This window comes from Mesoplodon bidens (genome assembly GCF_964165515.1).
Source record: "Mesoplodon bidens genome assembly, chromosome: 4".
In the NCBI taxonomy this organism is placed as follows: Eukaryota; Metazoa; Chordata; class Mammalia; order Artiodactyla; family Ziphiidae; genus Mesoplodon; species Mesoplodon bidens.
Window position 1 is genome coordinate 159,754,570 of NC_138160.1, and position 24,532 is coordinate 159,779,101.

General features: G+C 51.7%; 1 protein-coding gene across 1 annotated transcript in view; it reads left to right on the plus strand.

Annotated features, from left to right (window-relative positions):
• STK10 (serine/threonine kinase 10) overlaps positions 1–24,532 on the plus strand; it is a 125,756-nt gene continuing 101,224 nt past the window's right edge. The window contains exon 1 of the mRNA XM_081231499.1: positions 1–438. Within this exon, the coding sequence (XP_081087625.1) occupies positions 283–438 (156 nt within the window). The 5' untranslated portion in view covers positions 1–282. The remainder of the gene's footprint in view (positions 439–24,532) is intronic.

Below are 24,532 nucleotides of genomic sequence, written 5' to 3' on the forward strand. Positions count from 1 at the left end.
GGGCGGGGGCGCGGCGCGAACCGGGTCTACATCGGGAGGTGGCCCGGAGATTGGACCGAGCGGGGGCGGGGACCGCGGCCGCCTGCGCGGTTCCGGGTGCTCCCGCCGCGCGCAGCCCAGGGCGCACTTGACCGGGGTCTGGCTGCGGGGAAGGGCGGGTCTGGGGAGAACCCCAGAGCGCCGCGGCGTCCTCCAGCCCCTCCCTCGCGGCCGCCGGAGCCACAGCCCGAGCCGGAGCCGGAGCCGGCGCCACCTCGCCCCCAGGCTCGCGTGCCCCCAGCCATGGCTTTCGCCAATTTCCGCCGCATCCTGCGGCGGTCTACCTTCGAGAAGAGAAAGTCCCGCGAATATGAGCACGTCCGCCGGGACCTGGACCCCAACGAGGTGTGGGAGATCGTGGGCGAGCTGGGCGATGGTGCCTTCGGCAAGGTTTACAAGGTGAGGGCGCTGTGTTGGTGGTGGGTGGCTCGGGGCGCGTGGAGCGGCTCCGGAAGGAAGGGGCGCTGGCCCTGGTCAGTCTCGGCCACGGCTCGGGAGAACGCAGGAGGCTGCCCGGCCCTGAACTCGGAGTCCCGGGGTCCTGTCCTGGTGATCCTTGTTCTTCGTTGGGGTGGGGGGTGGGGTATCCTCACACAGCCCGGCTGAGTCCCTGCGTGCCGGACGCCCCCTCCGGGCATGGCTGCTGCCCCCGAGCTAAGTTTCTGAGCACTTCCTGTGCGTCCTGCACGGCTCTCGGCGCCGCAGGGGGAGACAAAGGGGGCGCTTATAGGACTTTAGCATCCGAGACGAGGCATCCGCGGTAAAACTGTTACTAGGCATACTTTTTAAGGGAGGCCACTCAGATGCTGTGAGAGTGCCGAGGCGATGGGGACAGAGAAGCTCGGCTGCGTCTGGAAGGCTTGAGTCCGGTGAAGTTGGGGACACACCTGAAGACGAGCCAGAGACGGGAGAGACAAGAGGTGGAGGAGGGGGTTGTCTAGAGTGAGAGGTTAGGCGTGGAAATGTGGGCTGGGGCTGGGCAGAGGGGAAAGTCAGGGCCTCGTGAATCCTGCGCTTCGGGGTCAGATTTGAGTATGTGGATGAGTCAAAGCTGGGGAGTCTCCCAATTGCAGTCACCTTTCCCTAGAAGAATAAAAGGCCAGAGAGCTTTTGTGGAGGGTGGGCGGAGCAGAGTTGATGAATTGTAGACACGTTTGCAGCAGGTCATTGTCTGGTTTCTGGTCCTGAGAACAAATTCTGAGTTGCTCAGGCGTATTGGGGACCCAAACACTTAGAGCTTGACTCCACGCTTTCCCTGATCTCCTTTCCGCCAGGAAACTCTTTACTGAGAGAAACCCACATGTTAAGCTGGTGGTTTCTACAGGAGGGCACCTCCTTCCTAAGCCACCATCACCTTCTTTGGGGCTCCTATAGCTTGTAGACCACTCTGACCCCAGGGTTTCCCTCTTAGGAGCCTGGACCACAGAGAGAGCTTCTCTAGGCCACCCCTGGTCAAGACTTGCTCTCTTTGCCTTGAGAGTGGTGGAGAGCCTAATCACCAAAGTGTAGTCCCTGGAGGAGTAGCACCAGCATCACCTGGGAGCTCGTTAGAAATGCAGACTCTCAGGCCCCACCCTAGACCTAATAAATAATAAAGTAGGGTCTGCATTTTAACAGATGCCCAGATCCCCCTGATTAGAATCCCCCATGTTACATGGGCTTTAAGTTTGAGAAACATTGCTCTAGGGGCAATTTTGAAGTGACCCAGGCCCATCAGGGTGCCTGTTTTGTTACCTTACCACCTCCCCAGGGAGCCAGCACTTCCTTTTACAGGGTGAAAGCCCCACTGGAGCAAAGGTTCTGTAGTTGGAAGGCTGGCCTCTGTGACACTCATACCTGTGGCTCTCAGCTGCCTTGATTTGCTGCCTTTCTCTGCCTGAGGGTTCTGCACGTATTCCAGGGCCGTCAGCACATACTTCACTCGCACATCTTTTCTTTCCCCTTCTCAGAGCTGCCTCTTCCTCCTGGCGGCCCCAGGAAACTGTCCTCCTCAGTCTTGCGGCCCCGCCGGACACCCCACCGGTGTACTTGCCTTCCCCTGAGGGAGCCTGCTCTGCCAGGTGTGCTCCGACCACCGTGAGAACAGCTGGACCCTTGGTCAGCTCACCACATCCCCCGCTTTCTCCAGAAGGTTCAGTTGGTGTTTTTAGTGCATGCTGTTGGCTCTCGCTGATGTTGTTCTGTTAGGGGCTGACTTTCCATTGCAGTCTTGTCCCTGTCCCCTAATGAATCCTGGCTTCATAAGGTTCGTTTTCTTTCAAACCTAAATGCAGAACTTTGCTTCTAGGCTGCTAAGATTTCCCCTTGTCAGTTTTGACTGCCATTTCCTCCTGCTTTAGCCCCATAAAACTCCCTTACAGCTCTGAAAGTTTCATACAAAGGAGCCCATCTGATTCACAAGTTATTTTGTCTCCTCCTGGTTCTCCAGAGCACGTGGACCCTTTTAAAAGTGAGTCTGGTGCTCAAAGCTGTGAGCCGGCTGCACCACAAGTCTCTCCCCACCACCTCCGAACCCATGCTTTTCTCATAATTAAGACAAGGGAAAGGTAGATCAGGAGAGCTGTGTGATGGCTGACACACCTGGACATTTATTAGGTTACCTGCCTGGCCTTCATGTGTGACCCTCTGATCTAACCCAACCCCATGTTACACACAGGAATACAGGGGCTCAGGGAAAGGAAGGGACTAGAACCCAAGGCTCTGGGCTTAGTTACCAGCTAAGGAAGACCCGTCTTGGATCAGAGATCCCTGTGACCTCGTCTCCTACCCTGGAGAAGTGCTGCTTAGTCGGCCCCTTAGAGTTGAAGTTGAAGCAGGTATTGCTTTACTAAAGATTCTAATCAGGGACCATAACTCCTTCCCACTTCATTGTTCCCTGGCATGGCCATTTCAGCAGCACAGGCCAGAGGTTCCATCTAGGTTTTATGTCTGGGGCCAGAACTTCCATTTTGACGTGGCGCCTTGGTAACCAGTTGGCTGTGAGCTGGTGAAGTGATGGCCAGCAGCACCTCCTCTCCCTGTCCTAGAACTAGCAGATTTTTCTCCTGGCAGCCTAGGTGGTGAAGGCCTTTCTGAGGATTTCGCTGGTGTAAGAAGCCATAGGAATCCCAATATGTCAAAGGCTTGTCAGAAGAGGACTCCAATTATAGATTTCCTGAGGAGTGTCTTGCAGAGGCTCAAAGCCTAATGTCTTGAGACATTAGTGTCTCACGATATGGAGCCTCTTTTTCCCTCTTCTCCCTGATAAATCATCAGTTGATCTCGGGAGAAAAAGAGGCTCGTAGGATTGATTTTCTGCACAGTCAAGTTCATGCTCACCTCCATACTCCTTAAGCGATTTCAAAAGAAAATCATTTCTAGTTCATTACTAGATACAAAGTAAAACTCACAAGCTATATAGTTTCAAAATTCTTGCCCTTAATAATAATCTTTATTCTAAAGACAAGGTGGAAAGGGAAGTGTTTGATATCGGGTTGAATGGAAGAAACTGCCTTCAGCAGGGTGTGCCCGCTGTCCTAGCTGTGGGTGAAACTGGTACTTATGTGCTGAACAGAGACAGGGAGCATGTGGGCATGAAGAGTTGGGTTAACAGGCTGAGATGATTTTTCTGCTTCTTGAAAATTGCTTTTGTCGTCTTGTGTTGTCTTTAAGCTTTTAAAAGGTTTATGAGTTTGCAAAATTAGGTGTATAGTACAAATTTTTTTAATTAAAAAGAAAAACATTGGGGCTTCCCAGGTGGCGCAGTGGTTGAGAGTCCGCCTGCCAATGCAGGGGACACGGGTTCGTGCCCTGGTCTGGGAGGATCCCACATGCCGCGGAGCGGCTGGGCCCGTGAGCCATGGCTGCTGGGCCTGCGCGTCCGAAGCCTGTGCTCCACAACGGGAGAGGCCACAGCAGTGAGAGGCCCGCATACCGCAAAAATAAAAAAATAAAAAAAAAATAAATAAAAAAAAAAGAAAAACATTACCCTAAGTCCCATCAGTTGCTGTTGACATTTTGATATATTTCCTTCCAGACTTAATTGATATTTATGGAGAAAAAAAATTTTTTTAATGCAGGGTTGTAATAATACACACCTACAGTGTTTTATGTTATCTTTCATTCCTAAAGCCTCTTCCTGTGTTATTCTGAATGCTTCACACATACTTTCTGGGATGGCTCAGTGCCCCCATGATTTTAATCTTATTGGATATTTAAGTAACTCCTACCCCCCCCCATTTTCTTTTTACTATTAACAAGTTAAAATTTTTTTTAAAATAAATTTATTATTTTTGGCTGCACTGCGTCTTCGTTGCTGCACGCGGTTTTTTCTCTAGTTGCGGCGAGTGGGGACTCCTCTTCGTTGTGGTGCGTGGGCTTATCACTGTGGCTTCTCTTGTTGCAAAGCACGGGCTCTAGGCACGCAGGCTTCAGTAGTTGTGGCATGCGGGCTCAGTAGTTGTGGCTCACGGGCTCTAGAGCGCAGGCACAGTAGTTGTGGCACACGGGCTTAGTTGCTCCGCAGCATGTGGGATCTTCCCAGGCCAGGGCTTGAACCCGTGTGCCCTGCATTGGCAGGCGGATTCTTAACCACTGCGCCACCAGGGAAGCCCAACGAGTTAAAATTGATTAAATGCTTATCATGTGCCAGGTGCTGTGCTAAGCCCTTTACACAATACAGTCAGGTCTGCTGTAATATAAATATGCCTTCCTAAAAATCCCTGAATTGTGCAAAACATGCAACAAAAATCAGAGGCCTTGTGAGAAAAATGGGGCTAAGGACACAACACTCAAAAACTTCATCAGCACATTAGAAAAAAATAAAGATAGGAACCTAAAACACAAGTAGCACCGTATTACACAAGGTTTGCAGATAAGAAATACAAAACTATCACAATAAATACAACACTGAACTGGGAAAGAGGTCTGCAAGGATGCTTGTGGCTCTGGGTGGGAAGCATTGCAGTACATGAAGCTGTGGAAGGAGGGTTATCTGAAAAGAGGGTTATCTGAAATCAGGGCATGTTGGACCCCAGATGGGGTGGGTGTGGCTTAAAGGTTGCTGAGAGATGTTTGAGGTGCCTGTGCCATTTGTGCATTCCTTTGCTGCTCGGCTCATCTGGGTGAAGTTTTCTGCGTTCACCTATTGTTTCTGGCAGACAGAACAGAACATAAGCAAATGTGAATTTAGCGTTTTGATAAAATTGTTCCTTAATACATCAGTGGCGTTGGAACAAAATTGGCAGTTTTTAAAGTAAACTTTATAGCAAAGCTGACTGTATATTTTTATTTATTTATTTTTGGCTGCATTGGGTCTTTGTTGCTGCGCGTGGGCTTTCTCTAGTTGCGGTGAGCGGGGCTACTCTTCGTTGCGGTGCGCGGGCTTCTCATTGCGGTGGCTTCTCTTGTTGTGGAGCACGGGCTCTAGGCACCCGGGCTGCAGTAGTTGTGGTACGCGGGCTTCAGTAGTTGTGGCTCACGGGCTCTAGAGCGCAGGCTCAGTAGTTGTGGCGCACGGGCTTAGTTGCTCCGAGGCATGTGGGGTCTTCCCGGACCAGGGCTTGAACCCATGTCCCCTGCATTGGCAGGCGAATTCTTAACTACTGCACCACCAGGGAAGCCCTAAGCTGACTCTATATTGATGAACAGCTTTGCTTGTAAAGTTTTTATATTTTAAATCATTTTTTTACGCTAGACTCCTAGAAGGGAGTTACTCGGTTGAGGGAGTGATGCATGGCTCTTTGAGGGTGGTTTTTAAAAGAAAATGAGATAAGTTAATAGAGGCCCCCTTTGCCCCTTGCCTTCGCTTAAGAGCCAATCCCCGAGTCCTCTGGGACCCTGCAGGAACCCGGGATCTTGGCAGTGGCTGCCCCACGGGTGGGGACCTCAGGTGCCCCCGGGCTCAGAGAGCCATTGTTAACCCCCATCCTTCGGGTGCCATATCCTGCCCTGCCACCCAGTTCAGACAAAGCTGAGGTTCTGAACCCTCCCCGGCCAGGCCGGCTCCTTTCCCCTCATCTCTGCCTAAGAGTTTTTTAAAGCCTGGGTTTCCGCTTCCTCCTTCCTCTGGGGTCTGCCGAGGTCTCCCGTGCGCCTCCCCTCCTCCTCCGGAAAGAGCTCTGCCCCCAGGCAGTAACCTTATTTCCGCTCAGTCTAGTGTTTTTAAACACAAGTCCATGCTATTGTGAGTGGGTTCCTGGCTGGGTCCTAAAACCAAGGTGGCTGGAGCTTCCCGGGGATGTTGCCTGCCCAGGGGGTCTGCCTGGGTCTGGAGGGGCTGATTTAGCACTGGCCGCCCTGAGACTTGTTCTGGCTGGGTCTAGAGCAGGCCAGAGTGAAGTGAGCTAAACAACTAACGGCGCCCCCAGCCTTCACCTCTATCCAGGGTCCCCTGGCCTCCTGAGGTTACCCGGACTAGGGGGAAATCCCCAGGGGCTGCCGCCCCACAGGCCCCCAGAAAACAGCCCGGGATGGTCACTCCCAGGCCCAGCTGCTGCTGAGGGCAGTGGAGCAGGGTGGTTAAGGGAAGCAACTGGAGCTCAGGAGGATCCGGGTTGTAACCCCAGACAAGCGATCCTCCGCCTTCTGAGCCTCAGACTCTTTTGTCTGTAAAACGGAGGTGATAATCTGGAGGACGATGGAGGACGAGATGAGCTAGGGATGTGTAATACATTCAGCACCTGATCTCCACCCCGGAAGTGGGCAGGAAAGGCTGATAGTTCGTTATGGTTGATGCTCTTGCTACCAAATGGAGAAGGTCCTGGCCAGTTACTGCAGCTAAACTGGGGACAAGCAGAAGGCCTTCAGTGTTTGTAGCTTGTCCATGATCCCAGGCTCCCCACCGTATTGACATTTGGGGCAGCTCATTCTTTGCTGTGGGGGCTGCCTGTGTATTATAGGATGTTAGCGGCATCTCTGGCTTCTACCCACAAAAGTACCACCACGGCCGGCACCTCCCCCTGCACCCGCAGTTGCCAAAAATGTCTCTGGACAAGGCCACATGTCCCCTGGGGGGCAAGATCACTCCCGTGGCGCATTGCTGCCTCACACAAATGAATGTGCCGCGATTCAGTTCAGCAAACAGGCCGCGTTCACCTGTGTGTATCACATCCCTGGATGTGTGATGAAAGACTCGGGCCTCACAGCCAGGCAGACCAGGCTTTCAATCCTGGCTGCCCCACTTTGCCGCTGTGTGAAGTCAGGCGAGTGGCTTGTCTCTGAGCCTCAGTTTCCCCATGTGTCCAGTGGGGCCGAGACCAGTACTCACCCCACAGAGCGGCTGTGAGAATCAGACCAGTAGCTCATAGGTGCTCAGGATGGGCCAGGCGCCTGCCACCCCTGCTGTTTTCAGGGCCACACGGGGGAGGGAAAGAAAGCTCTGCCAGGGTGAGCGAGCTGTAGCGGGACCAAGATGGGGCTAGAGTGAGAAGGGACGGCTTCCACCCGGCAGGGCGGGTGGGACGGGATAGAAAGCTGGAGGGAAGGAAGTCTGGGCCAGGAGAGAGGCCAGACAGTGAGGCCGGAGGTTGTCCCCTGGTGGCCCTTGAGCCAGGAAGGGCCTGCAGACGGGTTTGTGTGGCTCCCACGGTGGCTGAACCGAATTTGAAGTGATTGCCAGCATTTTGAGATCAGGAGAGTTCACATAAGAGCCCTGATCCCTGTCTTCTGTGGAAATATCAGAGATGCTGGTACCGCCCACGTGTACTCCTGCGGGGCCACATCTGCTGGAAGTGAGGAGCAGCCTCTGGGGCAGCGCTGTCCAAGGGCTATGTAACAGGAGGCGCGCGTGCAACTTACAATGTTCTAGTAGCCTCATTCAAACAAGGAAAAACACCAGGAGAAATGAATTTCAATAGTATTTTTTAATTATCCCAGTATTTCCAAAGTATGATCATTTCAGCATATAATCAATACAAAGAAAGAGTTATTTAAAGTTCTCATTCCATACTAAGTCTTTGAAATTGGTGTGCCTTTGGCATTTACGATGTGTCTCGGTGTGGACCAGCCACGGTTCAGGTGCTCGGTAGTGACCTTGGCTGCTATACTGGGCAGGGCAGATCTGGCCTCTCTGTCCGCCAGCACCTGGTGCCCTCCCCCTGGTCCACTGTACACATTTCAAATGCCTCCTCAACCCAGTGGTCAGTGGGTTTGGGAGCTGGGCTTGGCCTGGAGAGCTGGCCAGGGCGGGCCAGGTCTAGAACAGTGTGTGGGGGCCAAGTCAAGAGAGCCTTGAATCCAAGTTGAGGGATTTGAATATGACGGTTACCGTCCTGCTTGCCCCAAGCCTCCGGGGTCTGACCAGGTCATGAGGTCAGCCTTGTGTGGTGTTAGAGAAGAGTGATCTTTGGATGGTCACCAGATGGGGAGTGGCTTGCCCACACAATTGGGGGATGCCAGAGCCAGGTATCCTGGCTGCCCAAGGTCAGGGTAGCCACTGATGAGTGAAGGCTGGGACAGAGTGGCCACGTCTTGGTGGCTGCAGCTGGTGGGGGTGGGAGGGAGGACCAGAGCTGTGCTTGGAGCCCAAGTTAGAGTCCAGGGAGGGGAAGTGACTGATGGAAGGGGACTAGCCCGAGAGGGAGATGTTGTACGCGGGTGAGAGGCATGGAGGATTCTAGAGAACTAGGCCTGGTAGTCAGTAAGGGAAGAGAGCAGAGTTGGTGAGATGGGAAGGGAAGCTCACGTTTGCCAGGGACTAGAGATGGTCCGGGAACTTGGATGCGATCCTGGATCCTGGAGTTAAAGCCTGGCCCTCCCTCTTGCAGGTTATGTGATCCTGAGAAAAGCACTTACCTGTGCCTCGGTTTCTTTAGTTGCAGAAAGGTACTACTTCATAGGGTTGTTGGAGTATGAAATAGCCCATGTAAACCACTTAGTCCTGGAAAAGCTCACATGGGTGTTAGTCATTAGCATGATCAGCTGAACACCTCCTACGTGTCAGGCACCGTGAACAAGGTGAACAAGATAAATGAGTGGGGAGTTGACTTTTGCTCCATTCATTTGTTTTTGACCTCACCGTGCAGCATGCAGGACCCTAGTTCCCCAACCAGGGATTGAACCCATGCCTGCTGCAGTGGAAGCACAGAGTCTTAACCACTGGACTGCCAGGGAAGTCCCACTCCGTTCTTATCTGTCCATCATTCCATCATGTATTCTTCTACCAGCCCCATGAAAAGCAGGAGTTAGCATCCCCACCTGATGATGCAGAAGCCCAGAGAGGTACAGTGACTTGCTCAGCATCACACAGCTCTCCCGTGGCAAAGTTGGGACTTAAACCCAGATATCTCTGGCCAGGAGCCTCTGCCTTTTCTGCTGTACAATCCAGAGGGGAAGACATACGGGCTTATTGGGAGGAGAGGGTCCAGGGTCCCTTCAGTGTGGTATCTCCTGTGGCCTTGACATTTATGAGCCCAGGAATGTGACCCTTCTTCGGGCCTGCCTCAGCCTCCACTGAATCTGAGCCCTGGGCTGGCGATGGTGGCCTCTAACGCAGAGGAAGTGGTGACGGTCTTGGGCAGGGCTAGCAGAGGAAGTGGCAGGGGAAGGGGGCGGTGTCAGGGTGGGGAAGCTGGGTGCTCCTGAGGCCCTTGTGGGTCCTAAGGTGCTGAGCACTCCTGTAGGCTGCCGGCAGGGCGGGAGGGACAGGCAGGGAGGAAGGGACTTGCAAAAGGGCTTCCTCCTTCCACCCACTCCTCCCACTCTCCATGAGCTCGCTCTTCTTTCTCTTCCCCTTTCTCTCTGCTTTCCCCTGTGCTACAATTTTTTTTCTTCCTTCTCCTATAGCTTATTTTTTCCTCCTAAGAATAGGCTGTACCAGAACCAGAATTCAAGCCCTAAGGGTGGCAGGTGGAGGGTTAACCACTATGCAGGTGACTAAAGAGTTAACATTAGCCAGCCTCCAAGTCTAAGGAGGAGGGGGGCCACTGAGAGCAGTTGAAGGGAGCACAGCCTTTTCTGCCTCAGGACCTTTGCACTTGCTGGTCCTTCTGCCTGCCACTCTCTTCCGATGACTGCACAGCTGACTGCTTCTCATCCTCTGGGTCTCAACTCCCATGTTCCCTCCTGACCACAGTGACAGCTCCCTGCTGATTTCCTTCAAGCCTCCTGTCACAAGCTGGGATTCTCTTGTGTGTCTCCTTGTTTATTTTCGTTCCTCTCTGGAGAATGTAAGGTCCCGGAGAGCAGGGAATTATCCATCTTTTGTGGATAACAGGTATGTGATAGATACTGAGTTAATAACTGCTGAATGAATTAACGAATTGTAGTAAATGCCAGACCCAGGCTCCCCCCTCTCTTTAGGCAGGCCAGCACTGTGCTGATGAGTGCAGGCACTGAAATCAGTCCTGAGCTTTCTCCTGGCTTTGCTGCCTGCTTGCTGTGTGACCTTGGGAAAGTCACCTCACCTCTCTGAGGCTCAGTATCTTGAGCTGTAAAATGGGGATCAAAATAGTGCTTCCCTCAGGGAATTTGTGAAGATGGAGACATGTGGCCCACCCTAACACCGTGCCCAGCATGGAGGAAGGAGAAGTGAATGGGACTGTTGTCATTGTGATGATGATGTTCTCTGCGGGTTGACTAGATTGCCTGGCCTGGCTTTCTGACGATTGACAGGCAGATTCCCTTGAGGCTCCTGGTCCACCTCCCCTTGCTTGTTACACTGGAGGCTGCTCCTGGGTAGTCTCTGGTGTGTCGAGTCCCGGGGATCCGCCTAAAGCTTACAGCTGTGTTATGAGGATGAACATGATTCAGTGACAGTAAAGAAGGCTCCGTCCAGCCTTTGAGAAGTTCCCTGCCCGGGGAGGGCAGTCTCAGCTCCATGCCTGCCGTGTGACCAGTTGGTCCAGGATAGCCAAGGCCATCCTGGGTGGCCAGAAGAGCAGCATTCATGCCCTGGAGGGAGAAGCCAATGCCAGTGCCTCACTTCCCTTCGCCCTCCTTCCTGGAAAGCTCCAGCCTGTCTTGTCTGGCAGCCCAGACCCAATTCTTGGCCCTCTGAGGTGGTTGTCACAAAGCTGGCTTTGTTGCCCTGAGGAATGACCCCATCAGAGCTGGCATGCCTCTCTGTTGGGCCTTGAGATTCTTTCTACCTTTGATTTGCATCTTGGTGGGCTCTGGTGCCAGACTGGGTAGGCCTAGTTCTTTCTCAAGCCTCCTTTTCCTTCGAGTGCCTTCAACACCCCCGCACCCACTTCGAGGTGACAGCTGGGACTGAGGAGAGGTGACTGGTGTGCTTCCGTTCATGAGGAATCTGGAACCCCAAGCACCAGGGCCAGCCTCTGTCCCCCATCCCGAGCTTCTGATCTGTCTGCAGGACCACCTGCGGGGACCAGCAAGGTGCACCTCAGAAGACTCCTGAATCACCCCACACCTCCCACAAGAGTCCTCCTCAGAGGCTGAGTCCCAGCAAGACCATTGTCTTTGCTGAGTGACCTTGGGCAAGTGATGTCACCCCTCTGAGCCTCAGTTTCCTTTTCTGAAAAAGGGGGATAATACAGTCCCTTTCACAAGTGGGACCAAAGTGTCTTTACACCTGCAATCTTATAAGGCCAGTTCCTAATGGCACACAGCAGGACTGACCCAGGCTTGGCCTCACATCTCAGTGCTATCTAGGGTACCCACCTGTGTGACCCGTGAGGCCTGGAGTGACCCTGCCACTTGGAGACCTGTCTGGCAACCTGTAAATCAAGTCTCAGGCTTTTGGATGCAGCACCCTGTGACCAGGGTAGAGAGCCCAACGACAGGGGATTGGTTAGACCTACGGTGGACCCACCATTCAGTCTGCAGTAGTTGGAGGGGATGCTGTGGAAGGTGTTTTGTGATCGGAAGGGCTGTTCGTGGCATATTGCTAAGTAAAAAGGAGAATGACAAATCAATGTATACAGTTGAATCCCTTTTTTTTTTTTTTTTTTTTTGGTACGCGGGCCACTCACTGTTGTGGCCTCTCCCGTTGCGGAGCACAGGCTCCGGACGCACAGGCTCAGCGGCCATGGCCCACGGGCCCAGCCGCTCCGCGGCATTTGGGATCCTCCCGGACCGGGGCACGAACCCGTATCCCCTGCGTCGGCAGGCGGACTCTCAACCACTGCGCCACCAGGGAAGCCCTGAATCCCATTTTTATGAAGTATGCAAGGACACATTTGTGGAGAGAGAGAGACAAGCACGAGTGGACAGTTGTGGGGGCGTGCACTACGGCCCAGCCCTGCTCTAAGTGTCTTTGACATATTAACCCACTGAATGCTCACGACAGCCCATGAGGCGGGAACTGCATCTTTATTGTACCAAGCAGGAAAGTGAGGGACAGAGAGGTCACGTAAGTCCCCTGGGGTCACACAGCTGGGAAGTGTTAGGGTGGGGTTCCAGACAAGTCCAGGTACCTCTGTACTGTGGAATCCTGGGAGGAGGTGCTCCAAGATGCTTAAGGCGGTTATCTCTGGGACGATGCCTGGTTTGATTTTCTTCTTTGTACCAGTATATTTTGAAGATGCTCTTTAACGAGTGTTTAATGCTTTTGGAATAATAAAAAAAAACAGCACAAAAAGTACTGTTGATTGAAAACACAGGGCAACCTTCACTTCTCTGAGATTTGGGACTGACTAGAAAACAGGGTTGATAAAAGTACATGACCCCCAGGTTGTGGGGAAGCTTGAGTGAGGTGAGGCTTAAAGGTGCCTGCATGTGCAGGGAGTGGGTCCAGGGCGGCGGCCTGGATAAAGGTGCTTCCTTCCTCTGTACCGTCGACCCCAGGCCCCCCGCCCCCCGTGACTTAGCACCCAGTCCTTTCCCAGTCCTCTGGGTAGAGGGAGCCTGGGAGAGGTGGGAGCAGGAGCCTCAAGGAGGCAGAACCCACATCACCTGTCCCACCTGCTTTATCAGTGATAATGTGGGGTTGGATTCCCCAGAACTTTTGAAGAGCTGAGATCTGAAACCTCTCCTATCCCCAGCCAAGTTGGACAGGTTGCCCGGGTTTTTAGCCAAGGCCATGACATGGTATCTTTGGGGCCGATCCTGTTCGGGTTTTACTCTTTTATTTGCTGGCCCAGAAGAATTTGGCGCCTCAGCATTTCCCTGCTGTGCCAGGATTGCGCGCCAGGCTTCTCCTCCCCAAGGGAGAGAGTATTAAATGCCCGTCTTTGGAAGCCATGTTACTTCTCTGCTTTTGTGCTTCATAATCTTTGCCATCCTTAAGTGTTACTTGTTCTGAAACTCAGCCGTTTCATTTGTCACTGAACTGAAACTTGGCCCGGCCATGATTGATCAGGAAGTGGTTTCCTCTCATTAACTGTGTATGTTCTGGCCCAGTCAAAGGCTTTGGCTTTCGCAAGGTAAAGAGGGCCCATCTTCCCAAACCAGAGAACAGATTAGATTCAGGAATCTAAATGTGTTGAGGAGACAATGGACTTTGGGCCACTTTCCTTTCTTTTATGTGGAGGGCCTCATTTCTCTCTGTTTACAAGGAGATACACACACCGATTCATTCATCCATCCATCCATCCATCCATCCATCCATCCATCCATCCACCCACCCACCCACCCACCCATCCATCCATCCATCCATCCATCCATCTATCATTTTAAAATACTTATTGGCCAGATAGAATAATAGATACCTTGGTGAACGAGATAAACATGGTTTTAGGCTTTTGAAAACCAAAAATACACAGTCCCAATGAAGGCAGTAACAACCAATAGTCAACTGACTAACCCATGGTGGCTTATAAACTCTTTCATGTCACTGGAATTATCTACATCTCCATCAGGAAACTAAAGTCTAGTTTCCTGTCTTCACCAAGGGCACGTAGCTGGTAAGTAGTAAAGTTGGAATTTGAACCTAGGTCCTGTGCTGTTTCCATTCCAGAAATCACTTGATAGAAATTTAGCCCATTTCTGGGACTTCCCTGGCTGTCCAGTGGTTAAGACGTGCGCTTCCAGTGCAGGGGGTGCAGGTTCAATCCCTGGTCGGGGAACTAGGATCCTGTGTACCGTGTGTTGAAGCCAGAAAAAAAAAAGGAAAGAAATTTGCCCATTTTTCAGTTTACTAAGTTGGGGATATTGGATGGAGTAGCATTGGTACTTGTAAAAAGAACTTTGTTGGCTGTAGTAATAGAGGGAAGAAGAGAGGCTGGTTGTTCACAGAAGCCAGCAACAAGGTAGGCTCTGGTACCTTTTGGGAAGAAAGGAAGACTTGATGATTGTCTGCTCCCTAGATGTACCTTTCATTCCTTTATCCCTCTCTCCCATCCATCTGTTCATCCTCCTAGTCACTCACTCTCCTACCCATCTGTCAATCCATCCATCCATCCGTCAGCCCACTTACCCATCTTCCCATCCACCCACCCATCTATCTCTTCATCCTCCCACACACCCATCCTTCCATATGCCTTCCCTTCCACCATCCTCCCATTCATCTAGCCACTTACCCATCTGCCTATCTGGCTAGCCATCCTCCCATCTTCCCACATACCCACCCTCCCATGCTCCCATCCATCCACTGGCTGTTCTGTTCTAGGCTCTCCGGGGCAGAACAAGATGAATCCGACACGGGCTTAGCCTTTCAGAGCTCACAGCCAGGTCAAAGAGAATTTGTGAACACAAATGACTGTGGCACCAGGCGGTCTGTGATGAAAGCCCTAATAAGGTGTGAAGAAGTTCTATCAGGGGAGGGGGACTGGGGTGCCGGGAACATTTCACGGAGCAGGCTGTGGTTGAGTTAGGCTTTGTGGGATGGTGAAACACAGGTATGGCGAAGGCACTCCAGGTGGAGGAAGGAGCATAAAGAAAAGCATGGAAGTAGGAAGCAGTCAGGCACTGGCTGTACCAGGAGGTGAATGCAGGGGAGCAGTGGGATCCTGGAAAAGTGAAAGGGGCAGGTCACCGAGGCTTTGGGCCAGGGAACTTGGGCTTGATCGGGTCAGCAGCAGGGAGCCATTGAGGGTTTGCCCTAAGAGGGTCTCTGGTTAAAGGCAACAGAGGGAGATGTGGGAAAGGGGGATTGGCACGCACAGCAGTTGGGTGGGAGCCCCTGGAGATTTCCCTCTGGAGAGCTTCTGAGGGAAAGAGCACTGGGCAGAGAGCTGGACCCGAGTCGAACCCTGGCCGCCACTTCCCAGCTGTGTGACCTGGGCCAAGTCACCTTCTCTACCTGGGCCTTCACTTTCTATCGGAGGAGGCGGCAGTACTTTGCATCCCTCGTGGACCCGTGCTGGCTAAGGTGGGGCGCTCTTCTCCTGCCTCAAGAGGCCATAGGAGGCCTCAGCAGGCCTTTTTCTTCTTGGCATGTGGTGCCTATGGCTCCACTCTGCCCGCCCACTCATGCCCACCAGCCCGGGGGCGGTGGCAGCATCTGAGCCCAAGGCCATGTCTGCCACCCATCCTGCCCGCAGCCCTCAGACCACCCTGTCTGAGTTGACGTTGGGCCCTTCTCCTGCACGTAGCCGGTTCTGCTGTGACCCTGGTTTCCTCCGGGGCCCGATTTCCTCCTTCCTTAATAGAGTTGAAGCCTTTCCCGCGATGGGTAACCATCGTCACCACGCAAAGATTAAGTGTGTTCAGGCACGGATACCACAGCTGTATATTGTGGGGGCACAAACCAAGCCTCTTCTTGGTTCCAGTGGCCTGAACCTCATTTGACACATGCCTGGCCCAGCGTCCAGAGTCAATCAAGGGGATGGGGAAAACAGAAACTTTTCGCCTTGACTGCTCCATTCTTCAGCTCTGACCCACCCGCCTGGGCTGCTCCTCTGACAGGTCAGCTGAGAGCCTTTCCTCACGCCTGCTGCGCCCCCAGGTTGCTAGGCGACCTCAGGAGCATATGATCACCACCCAATGTTCTTCTACCCACTTTCTGCGCTCAAGCCCTTTGTTTCTTCCTAGAGAAAGAAATGCATGTTTCTGAGGCTGGATCTGGGAGTGTTTTAGATGCTCCCTCACCTCTGTGAGAATGCCTTTTCTGCCAGGTGCAGCCTTGAGTGCAAAGCTGCCCATTTACCAGAACTTTCTGCGGTGATGAGACTTCTGTATCTGCTCTATTCAGTATGGTAGCCACTAGCCACATGTGGTTATTAAGCACTTGAAGTGTGGTTAATGTAACCTGGGAACTACATTTTAAATTGCATTTAATTTCAGGTAATTGAAATAGCCACATGGGGCTGGTAGCTACCATATTGGACAGCACAGCTCAAGTGGGTTTCCGAGAGGAGAGGGTGCCCATCTCTGGAAACATTTAAGGCAAGATCTGGATGAACTGGTCAATTTCTGTGCCCCAACCCCAGTCTGTCCTCACCGGGCCCCCTGTGGGTAATTGCCAGATGTCACTGGGTGAAAATTACCTTTAGAAACCACTTGCATTCCTCATGCTGTGTCTCAACACCTCCCTGTCCAGAGGCACACACAGTTTTCCCGGAGTTATAGCTTAGCTACCATTTTAGTATCCAGCTTTGTTTGCTTATTATGGCTTAATTATTTTTTCTCATTACTATATTATTTTCCTAGTTATCATTTTAAAGGGTTGCTTAATATCCCACTAAGTTAAACATCATCCTATAGTTGAACATTTATGTTATTTCCACTTTTTTGCCATAATTGTGGGCTAATGTGAATGTGATCCTAGTACATGTCTTCTGTGGAATTATTTCCTGGCCTTACATTCTCAGGAATGAGGGCTAATAGGCTTAAAAGTTGTTTTCAAGGCTCTGGAAACCTACTGCCAGTTTTCATCTTTACAAGATTGAATCTATTTATATTCTTGTCAGTCATCAGTTTATGCGTTTTACCACCTGTTTGGTTACCAGCAGTAGAGGTGGTCATTTTTCCTTGCCTTTTTTTTTTTTCTTGGCCATACCTTGTGGCATGTGGGATTTTAGTTCCCCGACCAGGGATCAAACCCGTGCCCCCTGCATTGGAAGCACAGAGTCTTAACCACTGGACTGCGGAAGTCCCTTGCTTTGTTAATTTAATACGTGTAAAGTGATCTCCGCTTTTTGGGAGGAAGAGTCTTTTGGCAGAAGAATCCCATGGTTTCTGTCTACCTGTGGCCCGTTAGTAACCACGTTTCCCATCTGGGTCCCTGATCCTAGATTATCAGTCAGGTCCTCCGAGAGGCCTCAGTGAAGGTCACTTTGTAGGTCATGGTGCTCTTGGGAGTGAAGAGCATCTCACTACGCAGGTGTTGCCTGGTGAAGTATTTCCCTAGAGGTCTGCTCTCTGCTGGAATAACCTCAGCGTTGGGGAGCTCATTTCCTTTTTTGGTGCAAATGACAGTCATCCAAAAGGGAGTTTGTTGGCTCCCTGAGGAAAGTCTAAGGGCAGATCCCACCTTCAAGATCAGCTGGCTCCGGGTGTGCTCAGACCCTCGGCATCTGCCCTCCTCCATTTGTGGCTGGTCTCGTCTTCCCTGGTCTTGGCCTCACCCTCAAGCAGGCTCTTCAAAGGGGTGGCAAGGTGGGCTACGAGACCCTCCAGCCTTCTGTTCTGCCAGTTTAGCAACCCCAGAGAAAGAAAAAACTTATTGCTGATAATTACAAAAAAACCAAACAAACCCAAAAGCAAACCAAAGGACCACTCAGGTACGACCCTGCTGGCCTGCCACTGGCTGTGACTGAGAGGGTCAGGACTGAGTGGCTGGGCTGGGCTGGGCTGTGTGCCAGGACCAGGTGGGCTCAGCAGCGCCTCATGAATCCCTCGCACTGAGACTGAAAGAGAGACGGCTCCCAAAGGGAACTGGAGTTGTGAATCCTCAAAATGGATGCTGGCCAGTTCCCCTGCTGCCCCGTTTTAGGATTCATTTCCAGGCAGCTCCACCGCCTCCCACGCCTGAAGTGAGCCGTGCCACAGCAACACGCCCTCCCAGGCCCTTCTGCTTTTGTTCTCTCATTTACTCTGTTTTGGTTCTGCAGATAAGGCAGCTGTCCCAGATCAGACTCCGGGCACTGCGTGACCTTCACAGAGTCAGTTTCCCCATCTGCAGACTGGGAATTGGGAGTTGGGGTTTAGGAGGGGCGGCTAACGTTCCTTCTGGTCCCTGAGTTCTGTGATATCAGCCCTTTCCCTGGAGGAGGAGGGAGGGACAGAGTGATCAGCCTGCAGCCAGGAGGGAAGAGGAGGGCCTGGGGGCTGTGCCCAGCTGGCCGTCTCTGTGTGGTTGACTTTCAGGAAGCTCCCAGTCCCTGACTGGGCTGGCTGGGCCCTTTGGGTGGGGCAGGGCTTCTTCTGGGAGGGTTGTTCCCACCTCCTTCGGGCTGGGCCCCACACCGCACAAGGAGGAAGATTGTTCCCACAGAGGTGCCTGGGCAGAAAGCACAGTGGCCACTGTGTGTGTGCTCTCAAGAGTGTGGGCTGAGACGTTAGTCATTGCCGGCCAGCAGTGGAGGGCTGGGTGGGCGCTCCCCCCGTCTTTTGCTGGACCCCAGTGTTGCCTCAGCCGGTGGGAGAGACGGACGTCAGAGGCCACAGACGGCCACTTGTTCTTTATATGACTTCTTGCCTATCAACTCCCGTGGGTGCCCCGTCCACGTGGACACCCTTAGCTTTCCAGTAATCCACCCACTCCCCAAGATGCCCTCACATCAGACCCTGGAGAGAGCTTGGTTATCATTTCCCCTCTCTCCTACTGCACAGAGCGGGATGCAGAGGCCCAGAAAGGACCTTGGCAGAATTTACAGTCACCTCTGGCAAAGCGGTCATGGACTTTGAAGCCACACAGGCCCCAATTCAACTCCCAGCCCTGCTGTTTTACCTGCTGTGTGACCTTGAGCAAGTGACTTCACCGCTCTGAGCATCAGTTTTCTTACATATATAAAATGAGGCTCTTAATAACAACACCACCCTATTGTAAAAATTAATTGAGGGGATCTAGCAGTGTCCTCTCGGGCCCTCTCTAGGCTCTGCCACTTCGGGGCTAGTTTCATTTTCAGGCTCCCCTTGGGAGCACGATGACCTAGAAGCTCCAGGACTGTGGTAGGCAGTGCTGGAGGCTAGCAGTAAAGGACGGCTTGGGGCAGCAACTGTTCTGAGGTTGCATTTCATTAGCTGACTTGATTACGTGTCTATCCCTGAACCAATCACTGTGGTTAGAGGGAATGCAGTGTTCTGATTGGCCGGCATAAGTCACCCACCTGCTTCTAGATATGGTGGTGGAATCAGCCCCGTTACAGCTTAGGGACTGGGAATGAGAGTGGGTTGGCTCCTCTGGAGACAAATCAGGGAAGGGTGAATTATGCTATGGGAGGGCAATGACTCCAACCTGCTGATTCTCCCTCTAGGCAGAAACTCGTCACTAGAAAAGTGCCTTGCACATAATATGGACTCAGTAAATAATGGTTGAATGAATGAATGAATAGAATTAAGCTGATTCCTGCCAGCCTAGTGTAGTAAAGAGAACACTGGACTGGGAGTCAGGAGACCACCATAGCTCACAATCCTGGGTGGGTCTTGATAGCTCTCTGAGCCTCAGTCTGCTCATCTGGAAAATGGACATGATGGCTGGCGCCTGCCTTAATGACTCGTGGGCAGATTAAATCCTGGCAGTTTCAGTCCTCCACAGCTGCCAAGCGCTCTGACGCTGAGAGGTTGCTATTGGCTTTAGCAAAGGGAGATGGAGCAGGGAACACTGGGCACTTGCCAAGAAGTGCGTGCTGGGAAGTGATTTGGAGCCCAGGCTCTTTGAGCCAGGCAGGCTTGAGTTTGTATTCAGCCTTCACCTTCCCACTTGCTGTGTGACCTGAGTCACTCACCGTGCCTCTCTGAATCTCCGTTTCCTCATCTGTAAATTGGGAATGCTGATATTTGTCTCTAAGGGCTGCCTTGAGGATGCAATGAGAAACTCCACTCAGGGCCTGTTGCAGCACACAGTGAGTGCTTAGACAGTGTTAGCTGTTTTTATCATCAGCCGTCATTACGTTCTCTGTGGCCTCAAGGTGATAGATTGCTGCCGTCACCTACAAACTGGCACTTGCCATCTACCTCTACAAGGATTAAATCATGAGCTGCTGCGGCTGCTGACTTTCAACACTCCCTGAAAGGAATTCAGGGTGGAGAGCAGAGATGAGGCGCTCTGTGCACTGGGAAAAACTGGCAGAACAGGTCTTCAGATAGTTAGATATTTTCAGGAGCCGATTTTATGAGCCCAATTCTTGTATCTCCTCATATCTAGAGAAGCACTAAGATCCTTCATGGTGACGTCTGCTCCTCTTGACTAGCAGGAACCTTCACAAGACTAGCAGAAACCTGCAAAAACTATGTGCTGGATTGCATGTATTCCCCCTTCACCCAAATCGCATGTATACTGACCTCCCTCCCTACCTCTTTGGAGCAGTTTCTCAGAGCTATCTGAAATGCTGTCTCCTGGGCTGTAGTCCTCGTCTTGCCCCAAATAAAACTTAGCCCAGGGCTTCCCTGGTGGCGCAGTGGTTGAGAGTCCGCCTGCCGATGCAGGGGACACGGGTTCGTGCCCCGGTCTGGGAAGATCCCACATGCTGTGGAGCGGCTGGGCCCGTGAGCCATGGCCACTGAGCCTGTGCTCCGCAACAGTGAGAGGCAAAAAAAAAAAAGAACTTAGCCCACAACTCTCATGTTGTGCTTTTTTTTTTTTTTTTTCAGTTGACACTGCCTTAACCAGGCTTTTAGAGAATTTAATTTGGCCAAGTCACTTTATGTACCACGATTGCTACCAACCCCTTTCTGGCAGGCCCTGGGTCTCTGTGAACTCTGAGTGAGGCGCTGGGCAGCGGGTGAGCCTCTCTGTTGGTGCTGGCACCCTGCCAGAGGCTGAGCCCTGTGGTCAGTGCTGCCTTTCAGGATGGAGGGCAAACCAGGTTTTGTGCACTCCTGGAAAACGGTCCCCGCCTGGGCCTCGCCTACCTTCAGGAGAAAACAGTCCTTTTAAGGAAACCCAGGAAAAGGTGGCTGCAGCCTCCTTCACCAGCTCTCAGGAGTGGAAGGTGAACTCAGCTCTCCCTGTGCTGCTGTGGCTGGGGGCTGGGAGGGCATGTTCAGGGTGGGTGGGTGCCTTGGCCACCTGGCCCTAGCTCTGGCCACCCACTAAGCCCGCTCCTGTCTTCTCTGTAAAGGAGCAGAGTGGGCCTTAACGTCTCTGTGGATTTGGAGAGGAGGAGGAGCGTGAGTACTGTACAGTGTGGAAGGGAGCTTTGATGGTCCTCTAGTGGGAGAGAAGAAAATCAGCTTGACAGGAAAGGAAAAGGCAGGCACATCGTCAGTTACGTGTGTGTGTGTGCATGCGTGTGTGTGTGTGCGAGAGAGAGAGAGAGAGAGACAAGAAATGAAAAGGCAGGCACATCGTCAGTTACATGTGTGTGTGTGTGTGTGTGCGTGAGAGAGAGAGAGAGAGAGAGCGCCCAAATGCTGAATCTGAGTTTCTAAGGCATTCTGAACAAGCTTTCTAAACTGAGTTCAGTGGGGAGGACCCCACCCAGGTAGAGCCGAGTGAGCAGCGTGAATTCTAGGACAGGGACTGACCTCGGGGGAATGGCCTCGCATGAAATTCCCTTCCCCGAACGGAGCTCCTGGGCCAGATATGGAAGGTTCCATACACTGTGGCCGCCAAGAGTGCAGACCCGGGAGCAGGGCTGCCAGCGTTCCACATCAGCTCTGTCCCCCAAGTCGCCGGGACCCTGCCTCAGTCTCCTCATCTGTACAGGAGATAATAATCGCACCTACATGGTAGGGTGGTTGAGGAGATAAATGAGTTAGCGCAGGTTGAAGTGTGGACCAGGGTCCCTTGCAGAGTGGGTCCTTGACAAATGTGAAACCATGATTGTCACTGCTTGGGACCTGGGGACTTTGCAGCTCAGTCAGCAGAAACATTTACCTCAACTGGGAGTAAATTTACAAATGAGTGTATAAATTGCCTATTGGCATCACTCCCTTCCGGAAGCTTCCCTAGCGGAGCTTGGCGCCCCCTTCCAGTTTCCACCCCCCACCCCCCATAAGCTCACTGTCTCGCCACAGGCAGTAGAGGGGTGGGTCTCTCCAGCTGGCCCTTGAGCTCCTTGAGGCCAGGAGGAGGGTCACTGTGTCTCTGCATTGCGAGTGCCCTGTGCAGGGCTGGCCTGGGGGTGCTCTTGCGTGTTGGCATCTGGTCTCAGAGGCTTCTGAGTTCTGGAGTTGACAGGGGGACCTTGTGTGATAGTGGAAAGTGCTCAGAATCCTGGAAGTTAGAGGACCCAGATTCACATTTTGGGGCTGCCTCCCTAGTTCCAGTCCCGTCGTCCCCTCTCTAAGTCTGTAGAGTGGGGTGTCACATGAGCTGATGTGAATGCTGGTTGTCATCCCCAGGGGTACTTGGGCATGCAGGGGCGACTCAGCCATTGGCGTTTCCAGCGGATCAGGTGGCAGAGTTGTCCTGTTAGGCGAGTGGCGTGTGGCGCTGTCCACAGGAAGGCACCACGGTGGAGTCCAGGGTGGCTCATTTTTTCCGTGCTTTTCACACCAGACTGCTGTTCAAAGGCTGCAAATGAGCGGCTGGCTTTTAGGCCCGTGTTGTAGGAAAGCATGCTCTCTTTTAACACCGGGACATCTCCCACCACCCACAGCAGCATGGTGGGTGGGTGCTCCCAGCAGCGGCCCCCGAGGCTCACGGGACCACCTGGGAAACAGTGGGCCCTGCACCCTTTTCCTGGCACCAGCTCATCGTGGGTGAAATTGCTTGCACTATTACACGGTTACTTCTTGCTCGCTCTCAGTTTTTAAACTTGTGGTGAAATATGCATAACATAAAATTGACTGTTTCAGCAAATTCTAACTGTACAATTCAGTGGCATTATGTATGTTCCCAGTGTTTGTGCAGCCTTCCCCACTATCCATTTCCAGAACTTTCTCATCATCCCAAACAGAAACTCTGTACCCATTAAACACTAACTCCCCATTCCTGCTGGTAACCAGCCCCTGGTAGCCTCTATTCTACTTTCTGTCTCTATGAATTTGACTACTCTAGGGACCTCGTTTAAGTGGAATAATGCAATATTTGACCTTTTGTGACTGGCTTATTTCACTTAGCATAATGTCCTCCAGATTCATCCATGTTGTAGCTTGTGTCAGAATTTCCTTCCTTTGTAAGACTGAATGATATTCCATTGGATGTATATATAGTCCTCCCTCGGTATCCCACGAGGATTGATTCCAGGACCCCCTGCAGATACCAAAATTCATGGATACACAAGTCCCTTATATAAAATGGCATCGTATTTGCATATAAGCTATGCACATCCTCCTGTATACTTTAAGTCATCTGTAGATTACTTATGATACCTAAGTCTATGTCAGTGCTATATAAATAGTTGCCAGGTACGTGGCCAATTCAAGCTTTGCTTTTTGGAACTTCCTGATTTTTTTTTTTCTGAATATTTTTGATCTGCAGTTGGTTGAATCTGAGGATGTGGAACCCAAGGATGCGGGAGGGCTGACTGTACCCCATTTTGTTTACTCATTCATCTGCTGCTGGACACTTGGGTTGTTTCCACCTTTTGGCTCTTGTGAATAGCACTGCTATGAACATTAGTGTACAGATACTGCTCAAATCCCTGCTTTCAGTTCTTTTGCAAATATACCTGAGTGGAACTGCTGGGCCATACGGTAGTTCTATGTTTATCCTTTGGTGAAACTGCCAAATTCTTTTCCACAGTGGCTGCACCATTTTACATGCCCACTAGCAATGCACAAAGGTACCAATTTTTCCACATCCTCACCAACACTTATTTTCCGTTTTTAAAAATGTATAGCTATCCTCATACATGTGAAATTCTCTCTTTTGCATTAAATAAGAAACTGTTGTTATGACCAGGTGAAATGCATCTAGGAACTACTTCCACTGTAACTGGTGGGCACTAAAAACCCTTTTCATTTTACTTTATTTATTCATTTTTGGCTGCCTTGGGTCTTCGTTGCTGCAGCCATGAAGAGAAACAAGGCTTCCTCTAGTTGCGGCGAGCGGGGGCTACTCTTCGTTGCGGAGCACGGGCTCTAGGCGCGCGGGCTTCGATAGTTGTGGTGCTTGGACTTATTTGCTCCGCGGCATGTGGGATCTTCACTGGCCAGGGCTCAAACCCATCCCCCTACATTGGCCGGCAGATTCTTAACCACTGTGTCACCGGGGAAGTCCCTCATTTTACTTTTAATGTATGTGAAATGATGAATGATGCAAATAAATGCACGAAACATTCTACTAAAGTTTTAAAACAGTTCAGAGAGAGTGAAAGTGTCCTTTGAATCTGTCCCCATTTCAGGCTCCTCCCCAGCCTGCTGTCAGGCTATATCTCTCCAGAGTTTTCCATGCATTTATGTTCATGTGTGAGCATTTGTAAAAGAGTAGTTTTCCATTTTTTATATAAAAAGCGTCATACCACTTTTATTGTTCAGTGACTTGGATCTTTTACTGAACACTAAACAGTCTTTCCATGTTGTTGCTTCTAGATCTATGCTGCTCTTGTATTTTTATTTATCCTACAGTATGGGTGTACTGTACTTAAAATAATTTATTATTAACCACAGAACATTGTTTCTCATG